We start from the raw sequence: 10,423 nt of genomic DNA, 5'->3' as shown, positions 1-10,423 counted from the left end.
CTTGCTTGCTTGGTACTTTTCCATCGACACCCTCATGTAAACATAAACTGCTAACTCGACATAAGCTAACGTTAGTTGTTTGCTCGGCACGTACTTAGTTTTTCACATTAAATTAACTGTAATATGAAGATAATTCAAATATTTTAGTGACAACAAATGGCATACAGTTAGATGTTTCTATGTTATTATCTTAAACTGTGGTCATAGGTCAGGGTCAGTCGGTTATCGCTGGGGGAAGTTACGGTCATGTTACTAGCATTTTTTTCTTAGCTTTTCTGGTTTGTTAGCGATAGCATGAGTGTCAAGCTAGATATAGCCTAATCTTAGAATGTAGCTGCGATGCCTTATTTTTACCCACCCGCAATCCGCGAAGACCCGCCCTATGATGTGTCTGATAGGCTAGTACCTGCTGCCTTAGCTGATTCGATTGGTTAGGTTTTTTATCATATCAACATCAGAGCCTATCAGATGTAGAATAGGGGTGGTTCGTCCCAGAATGCGGGTGGGAAAAAATAACGCTGCTGTGACAATGCCTTCCTGTTTCAAGATAAAGGTCACGGTTTTGATTTGAATGGGGAAAATATAGATATTTCCACTTACCTTTTCAGGAGAATGGAAGAATGAATGAAGAACTGAATCAACATTGTTGTTGTTGTTGTTGTTGTTTTTTGTTGTTGTTGTTGTTTAATAAAGCATCCTTGTGGGTTTATATTATTTACCTTTACCAATAATCCATATTTACAATATGTTCACATATATTCCTATGTGCTGGTCACAAATGAACACATTTAATATTCATGCAGACCCCAACAGGAATAAAACGTAGGCCTACTTGGCAGCAACTGAATATGAAATATAAAAATATAGCTCCAACAAGTAATGTATTCATTACAAGCAATTGTGGTGTTGTTTAGCCTGCCCTACCTCATTAAACAGCATTTAAATGCTACATTCAACATGTGATATATATTTCAGTAGTTGATGAAATCTTCTAAGAAAAAAAGAAAGTCAATTTTTTAGTCATCCCAACACTGCCAGTATTTAATATTGTCTATTTGAAAGCAACACCTATGCCTTTATAGGCTACAACACTACAAAAATGTAAACATTTCAGTGCAATAGTCAAATTTAGTTTTATTTAAAGATTTATGTTTGGGTACTTTCACCTTAATTTAATAGTAGCTGGTATAGAGAGAGAGAACAAGTTTGTCACTGGTATCAAACCAGCAACACTGTCACTATGAAGCATGCGCAGTAACCACTTGCCTATCAATCACCTTCAAATATTGCATTTGTGACAGCCCGACAGACGGTTGCTTTGGAAACATGAACTTGAACAGAGAACTTGTTCTGAACTGAGAACATGTCCATTTAGTGTCGTACAGACGATACGAGGACTGAGAATATTGTTCAGATACATTATCCATTGTACAGAAAAATGGAAACACTCAAACAGAACATAATCAGAGTTAAAACATCCCAGCAGGTCCGATCACCCTCTGATGGGGATTTGTGCATAGTATTTGTGCTTCAATATTAACTGACTCTTTAAGAAAAGGACACACCATGTCTGACCTCCTTCAGTCTGCGGGCTTCAACTAAAAAGGAAGAGAAACTCAGGGTTGAAGAAAACCTGCCAGCGAGCAGGTTAGGTTCACAGAGTATGTTGCCAGGGTAACTGACTCAGAGTTAAGCTGAACTGGTTTTGTGAAACCGAAAAACCAGATTTTCCCTCATCTCAGGGTTAACTAACTCAGAGTTTTCACTAAACCTGCTTTCTGAAACAGGCCCCAGGCCTCAGGTTTGACTTCTGTGTTGTTATTTTTAGAATAACAGAACTGTTGCTACATTTTCTGTGCTTTTTCTGTATACTTCATTAATGTATAGTGCATGTGAGCTGTATTTTCTGTAATAGTTTGGGGCCAACTGAGGGAATGTACATCCCACAATTATAAAATAACACTTGGTTGGCTGATTCCAGTATTTTCTAGGCTTAATATGTCTAATTTTTACTTTCTTTAGGTAAAATAATAAATAACTGAATGAATAAAAAAGGGGTTTTTATTTCAGATCTGCAATGCACATTTTGGAAATGTTATCAATGTAAAGCTTGTTATCATCACATACTGTAAAAACAAAACAAAACAGAAACATATTTGAAAAGTAAAGCTTTTAGCTAGGCTACTCATCTTCTCTATTGCTGCCCCAAAACTGGATTTCACTTTCACTCCCTAGATTCGATTCTCTCGCACTACCTAAATTTTCAAGAATCACCTAAAAACATATTTCTGCTGCCTAGCTATGAACTGTGACTGTCACTATGTACTATATAGCCAAATAGCCAAAGTTCTGATGTCTTTTTTAATTGTGTTTTTATTTTTTGAAGTACAGCGGAAGTGTGTTAACATGTAACTTCCTGTAACTTGACAGTGTGATTTTTCTATCAGCTCCGAGCTTCGCCCGATCATTACACAGCAGAGCATAGCAGAGAGCAGTCAGCCCGTCGTGTCTCTACCCGAGGCCGGATGGTAAAATCCAACCTCCAGCGGATCCTAAACAGTCATTGCTTTGCTCGCGAGAAAGAGGGAAAACAGCAGTCTTATACAAACATGGCGGATTTAAGTAGTGGCATTTGTGACATGATTGGGAAGTAAGTAAACGATGAAGAAAAAAAACATAACCTCACCTAGCTGTCTGTGCTAGCCGCGATGTGGGGGAGGGGTGGCTAAGCTAACCGAGCTAGCAGCAGCTAACAGCGGAAGTAAAATTGTTTATTCAAAATGCGGTGTATCGCCGAAGCTTATTATCTTATGTTATGTGACTGGTGCCAGCTGTTAACAATTTTTGTGTTATAGACTAATGTCTAACCTGGTGGCCCGAGAGACAACTTTAGCATTATTGGCTAACGTTAGCTAACCTGTTAACCTACGTCACCGTGGGTAATAACTGCGCCAGCGAGCCTCGTCTTTGATTAGATAAAGATAACCGTGTTGTAAAGGAGTCTAATAACAAGTGACTAGTTTAAATGTCCTGTAACTAATAATACAAATTTATGTAGTTTACATATGAGTCCGTGTATTTAAAGCCCAAACCGACTTCCTTGTTGAAGGACTCTGTTGACAGCAACTCGGATTAAACATAATAAACGTAAAAATAATTCATATTCACGATATTATCTATCGAGAAAGCGTTGTTTGACGCTGTACATATTCCCCACTTGACATAATAAATACGCAATCTTTAACTTGACAACATACGCAACCTCAGGTCACGTTGTTAAACTGTAACATCTGGTGGCTTTATGAAGAGAGGAAGAAGGGAAACAATGACAGTACAGACGACAGTGTAAAGGTGATTTCGCCAGGTGACCACATGTTTTTTTCTGGTCACGTTGATGCCGTGTGAGTCAGGTTGGTCGATAATTACGCAACTCCTGAGTTTTTACTGCAGCAGGCCCACTGACGACAGGACGGTGTGACTGAGCACGGTGATGCACTGCTGGATGGTGCAAGTGATCGCCAGCTCATCTCAAGGACAGAAAGGGGGGAGATTACTAAAGTGATAATGGGAGTTCATTTCATTGTGGTATAGTTTTAAACTGCTACGTGGCCTATTTGTAGATGATTTACAGGAAACGTCATTTGAATAATAAGGGGAAAGCATCCCATACTGACTGACTCACTCTTTTTTCAGTCTGTTCTGGTTCTATTTTTTCTTGATTTCAAAGTGTTAAATGACAGTTCTGATAATTAGAGTTGTGTGTTTATATTAGAGCCACAACAATTAGTTGATTACATGATCAAAATAACAACAATTTAGATTACACCTGTTAGTATTAGTTGTTTTACAGAAAGTTAATCAGGAACTATTTTTATAATTTTTTTCTTTTTCTTTTTTTTCTTTTTGTTGGTTTTCATATTTTTCCACATAAGATACAACATTAAAATAATGAAAAAAACAAAACCTAGAATATTAAGAAATGAAGGAAAAGTAAGTTACCGTATATTACTTATCACAGAGTAACTATGGCTGCAACAATCAACTATTTTAATTGTTTAATCTGACAATTATTCTCTCGATTAATCAATTAATTTAGTTCATGACATATCAGAAAATGGTGAAAAATGTCAATCACAGTTGCCTAAAGCTCAAGATGCAACCAAAAATGTCTTGTTTTGTCCTGATTCAACAGTCCACAACACAAAGATATTTAATTTGTTATCATTCAGGACTGAAAAAACAGAAAATATTCATATTTAAGAAGCTGGAAACAGAATCTCAACATTGTTTTCTTTAAAAAAAAAAAAAAGACTCAATTAATTTAACATCAAAGTAGTTGATGATTAATTTTCTCTTGTTTTATTCAATTGACTGAGTCTCCAGCAGTTTAGATTCAACCTGCTAGTTAATCTGCAGCTATTCGGCAATCCATTGTTTTTTTAAAGCAAAAAATTCACTGGTTCTAATCTGAATTATGAGAATTTGAATTCTAAGAAGCTGGATAATTGGCAGCGGCGGCGGCTGTTGATTTAATAAAAACTATTTTGATTACATTACCTCCGACTGTCAGAAATCATACTGGCCTTTGTTTCACCATTTTTAGACATTTTGTTGATAATGAATCAAGAAAGAAATCATAACATTCTTAAAGCTTCTCAATTGTGAGGATTTGCAGCTTTTGTTTATCCTGTGACAAAGTAAACAGATTATCTTTGAGGTTGTTGACTCGTATTCACAAAAGAAGTTATTAAATAACAACCTCAGCTTCAAGGATTTTCACTCATGGCTTAATTTTCTTTGCCACGCAACAGAAAACCTTGACAGCACCTTTTTTTTTTTTTATTATATACAGTAAGCACAATGAACAAAGGTCACAAGATGGCATATGTTGGCCTGTTAACTTCCTGTAAGACGAGCTTAGTGGATGTTCGGTGGAGGTTTCTGCTTTCTGGTAACAGCTTAACTTTCACTGACTGCCAGAAAGAACCACACTAAGAATTTGACTTGAAGAAAGCGAGTCTGGCTTGTAGCAGCAAATATTTTTGGTTGGTTGCCTCCCACCGCATCCTGCTGTGCTGGTACACCACTCTTTTTTAAAAGTTATGTTAACAGCTCTGTAAACACAATGCGATTGTTTTGGGGAACTGTAAGCAGACACTGAAAGCATCCTTTAGATGGTCACCACTGCACTATTTATTAAAGTTTAACAAGTTTGAAGAAGTTATTTTGGTAGGCACAGTTTGGATAATATCATGTTTTATTGTCAATAAAGCCGAACAGAAAGCCGTCGACATTTTATTTCCAGAGCACGCATGTTTGTTTTTTTTTAGCTTAAGTTACATTTGCAGGGTTTTTTTGTCCAAAGCGAGAGACAATAAGCGCATTCAGACTGGGCAGGAACAAGAGTTAAATGTCCGCACGCGTCGGTAACACAAACCTCTCAGACAGAACTGAAAGCTTGAACAGTGCTACGCAGAACAAATGCCCGGGGTGGTTTTATAACAAATGACACGCACATATGTGTTGGCCTGTGGCATTGAGATATTCTGAAAAGGTGTGAGTGCAGTTCACAGCTGAGAAACATCACAGTGAGCTGCAGGGGAATGTTTGGATTTGCAAATGTGGTGATTTAAGAAAATCAGGGAGTGTACTTGAGTGTTGAGAACAATATTTATACTTCTAAAAGAGGTTTCCAAAGAAAATCAAGCAGACATAAAGTCACAAAGGATCTCTTATCGTCTCACTAGTGTGGTCTGGTAACTAGTTGTTGAAAATCAACTGGAAACTATTTTGATAACTGATTCATTGTTTTTTTTTTTAAGCCACAGTGCCAAAGATTGGATGGTTGCACATAGTTGAATATGACAGTTTGCCAGTTATATGATACTATATTGTAAATGTTTCAGGTATTCAGTTCTTTATTTGACAAAAAAGACATTTAATGGTGACACCCTTGTGTTCTGGGATTTCTGATGGACATTTTCTCCTGTTTTTTGATGGTTTATAGGTGAAAGAATTGATTTATATGAAAAAAGTAATTTGTTATAGGAATACGAGCCTGTAGTTTGTTTTCACACTATAGCACAGTTTGGTCATTTGTCTGTTTTTAAGACCCATTACAGGTCTGATTACAGATTGTACTCGTATAGAAGATTATATAAAAGTCATATAAATGTGTACACACAGTAACTAACACAGGCCGTGTGCGGAAGTACTGAAAACTGCTCTAAGTAATAAATGTATTTTTTTTGTTTCTGTCACAGTGTTGTAATTATGTCCTCCTATCTGCCTCCCCCTCTTCTCTCTCTAGGTTGTCCCTGCACTGTAGTAGTACCCGCGGCCCGGGGCCTCTGTGGTGCTCCTGATGCCCCTCTCCCACCCCTGAAGATCCCAGGTGGGCGAGGGAATGGCACACGGGATCACACTCCTTCAGCTCGGCCAATCTACTCAGTAAGTCTGGTAACCAACACCCATTTCAAACGTGGCGAGAGGAGCTACAAGAACAGAAACAAGTGTGCGCTGAAGAAACTAGTCAAGAATAGGAACTTCTCTCGTTTCACTGCAACCATTTCCTGTCATGTGATCTAGTGTTTGTTTGCAAAGCAGAGGAAGGAGTCGGTTATCTACACTCAGCAGCGAAACATTGAATTTCTTTTTCCTCCAGAGTACAGGTCATTTTTAGAGGCTCATTAGCAGGATGTTATCTACATTTACATCCTTGTTAGACAAAATCACACAATATACAAGACATTGATGCGCGTGACACTGCTGTTTTCCAATGTGTTACTTGTATTCATTTTCCAGGACCGAAAGCTGACTGTAACGGAGGAGCCAGCAGGTAATGGTCGCCCCGGGATACTCCACTTCCAAAGTCGTCCCACTGTCACCAAGACAATACAGTGGGATGCTGTCCTAAGCAGCAGCGCTCTCTACGTGGAGATACCTCTTGACCCGCTTCCTGAAGGCAGCAAGGAGAGGTGAGGCTAGATAAGTCGCAAGAATTGGGCTTTAAGACTTGACCTGTGTTATAGAAGAGCAAACAGACAATTAGAGTTAGAATAAAGGGAAAACTATTAAAATGTTGGTATAGAAAATGTTTTTGTAAAAGATGGAAGAAACCAGGCAGGCAGTAGGCCTCGATTTCCTGTTCATCTCAGTTTCAGCCTGATTTTAGTGTTTGAGGCCGGCTCGTTTTGAAGCATCTGAAGAGATGCTGACGCAGACTCCTTTTTTAAATAATCCATAAAAACACATCTGTTTGTAGGATCTATGCATTAGATTCAGTGAACAAGTTTGCGCCTGCGTTGTTAGAAGTTGTTTTCCATTTTTCTAACCCAAGCTGCCCTCCTCTGTTCTCCCTCCAGTTTTGCGGCTCTCCTGGAATATGCTGAAGAACATCTGAAAGTCGTTAGCGTGTTTGTCTGCTTTTACAAGAACAGAGACGATCGTGGTATGTGCTAACAACCCCATTTTTGGCTTTTTTTTCCCCCAGCGAGCATTCAGAATATTCTGACAACTTTTGATAACATGATTGATTCACCTCCTGTGTTCTGACTCTTAATGTCTTCCTCATTCTTTCAGCTAAACTGGTGCGTACATTCAGTTTCCTGGGCTTTGAGATTGTGAAACCGGGCCATGCCCTCGTCCCACCTCGACCCGACGTTCTCTTCATGGCCTACAATTTCGACAGGGACTCCTCGGACGAGGAGTAGCCCTCTGGACAGCCTCTCCGCCCCGCTTAACACCCCCCCCCCCCTCCCTTTCCTTCCCATATGTTTGTCTATCCCAGCTTTCTCATACACCACCGTCTTTGTTATATTCTCAGCGGTAGCTCCTTGTATGCAAGTATTCACTTCCCCGATGCTTTTTGTGTTCAAGGGAATACTTAAGATGTGCATCTCCTGATTTCCACCGTCTATGTTTGTGTGTTTTTGTTATACTGTTTTCTTCGACGATTAATTGGTGTTGTCACCTATAAAGGAGGGAATCGTTTGTTTTTTTTGGACTTACAATCATATTGCAGTTGTTGTAGCTATAAGTACAGTTTAATTTCCATTTGTTGCTATTTTTTGTTTGTTTCCTTTTTAATGATAGATTAAAGTGGAGGATTCTTCTTTTCTTGAATGTACAACAAAAAAGGTCATCAGGTTTACACTCGGGTACTCCAGCTTTCTTTTGATTGGCTAAATAGCGACTTAAAATTAGTCTCTGAAATGAATTACAAATACATTTCAGCGGGACCAGTTATTTTCTAGCACTAACATCACTCTTAAAAGTGTTATGATTCTTTGAAATGAGCAACAGCCCCAATAATTGGTACTTGATAGCTTAAATAGTGAATCTATTTAGAGGTTGAGTGAAAAGGTGAACGCTGTTGCATGTGTCTGATGTAGGCGTTTCAGTTTCAAGTGAGAGATCCTTGTGAAGAGTGTATTGGTACAAAGTGAAAGGAAAGTGAATAATCCAAAGTGCTTTTGCTTCTTTCTGCCATTTATATCTGACTATATTGTAGTTTTTTGAGGTTGGAAAATAAATGCTGTGATGTTATGATTGGATTTTATTTTATTTTTATTTTATTTTTTTGGATTAGCATTCCTTTTAACTTTTTTTTCATGATAGTATTGAGTTTGTTGTTCACCTACATAGTGGTACCTGTTGTGCTTCTGTGATAATAAAACAAACAAACAAAACAGCCCTTTGTCTAATTTTTATTTATTTGAAATGAAATATCCTAAACTGTGAATTCATAGTTTCACACTGAGTTATATCGTCTTTCTGCCTGTTGTAATCACTGGAGATGCATCAAATGATTTCATCAAGTTACACTCAGAACCCCTGTGAGCCTCCGGTGATAATACTTTAACTTGTATCCAACATAAGGGAAGAAAATCAGGTCAGTTACAAAAGAGCAGTAGGGCAGACATCCAGAGCTTGTCATGTGTCTTCAAACCACCAGGAGGCTCCACAGGTATCTGAACTAAACACAAGCATCCAACAGCTGATTGGGTCTCATTTGCTGTAACCATAATGTATAACAAATGTCACTAAATCCTCTTCTGAATCTTAATGTTCCACTGCACTGATGATTTCACCTCATTTGGCCAATTATCAGACCTGAGTGTCTGCAGACTGTGAATTGCTATTATACTCAGTCACCTGCTTTAAAAGGATTTGTTATTAAGTTTTTGTCCTATCTCATTGTTGGGTATTTTATTCTCTGTGCCTTTATTTGCTTGATTGAATCATAGTTTTGAGGTGTTTTCATTATGAGTTATGAAACATTGTTTTTGCTGTATAAAGAAAGTCTATTATAGAGCAATCTGGGGATCTCATGATGATTTCTAGCATGGCTATGTCCACCTTCAAACTGATCAGAAGTGTAATCAGAAGGAATAATCTGTGTGCTTGTGCTTGCTGCTCTTGATTAGTTAAAGTCTTTGTTGATGTCTAATTAAAATAAATTGAGATGATTTTTTAATGGCAAATTGATATTGCCTTCTTGTTTGATATTTTTACAAATACTTGTTGTATTGTTAAAACTGTATGACAGAGTATAATTTGAAGTAAAGGTTTTTAATTTTAAGTGGGCAGCACCCATAATTTAAATGTAAACCATCACATGTAGTATGAAGAAATACTGTCATCAAATGTACATCTGGAGATCGTTTGACGTTATTTCAGCTGCTTACCGACTGAGAATAGTAGAATACTTACTTTTTAAATATCCACCTCCACTTCTGTATGATTAAGAAAATGTTGCCTGTTCTGACTTTACTGTGAGAGACACATGAAGGAACCTATTGAAGTGTGCCTTTATGGAGTTATAGGAGTACCATAAAAAATCTGTAAATTAAAAATAATAAGTAAATTAAAAAATGAGTAAATATATGGGGAAAAGTAACAGCAACAGGAAAAAAAAACAATAAAAAGTAAAGCAATAAAATAAATAAATAATTATAATTATGTATAAATAATTAAAAATATATTAACACAATTGTAATTGGTATGCAAAAGTAAACTAAATACAAAAACATAAATATAAAATAAAAATATAAATACACATATGAATGATCAAATGTAAAAATTTATGAAAATGCTTAATTATTTATATTTTACACATTTTTCTATTTATTTGTCCTTATATTTCCACATGTTCTTATTCTTTACAAATGTATGATTCTTTATGGCACTCCTATGACTCTATACAACCATTTGTATGAAAGAAAAAAAATATTTTTCTTCTACCACATAAAAGCTGATGATAAGCTTTGATTGGAAATTGAGTGGAACTGATCTCAAGGCAATGTGAAAATGTGCCCAACACATTAACAAAAAAAAAGAAAAACTGTTTTCTGGAATCCAAATATTTATTAGGTACATATCAAGTATTATTATGACATGTATAAAATTTCAGATCACAATA

General features: G+C 36.9%; 1 protein-coding gene across 1 annotated transcript; it reads left to right on the top strand.

The window, feature by feature from the left end:
- Window positions 1-2,453: 2,453 nt before the first annotated feature.
- On the top strand, window positions 2,454-8,692 carry oaz1b (ornithine decarboxylase antizyme 1b). Its single transcript, XM_053339990.1, is given in 6 exon segments — window positions 2,454-2,650; window positions 6,311-6,362; window positions 6,364-6,450; window positions 6,805-6,977; window positions 7,365-7,450; window positions 7,582-8,692. Coding segments are annotated over 6 exon segments (654 nt in total). The 5' UTR covers window positions 2,454-2,525; the 3' UTR covers window positions 7,713-8,692.
- Window positions 8,693-10,423: the final 1,731 nt, after the last annotated feature.

The sequence above is a fragment of the Scomber japonicus genome, chromosome 19, assembly GCF_027409825.1.
Source record: "Scomber japonicus isolate fScoJap1 chromosome 19, fScoJap1.pri, whole genome shotgun sequence".
Classification (NCBI taxonomy): Eukaryota; Metazoa; Chordata; class Actinopteri; order Scombriformes; family Scombridae; genus Scomber; species Scomber japonicus.
Note: the sequence above shows the minus strand (reverse complement) of the source record. Positions and strands in the feature narration are given on the sequence as shown.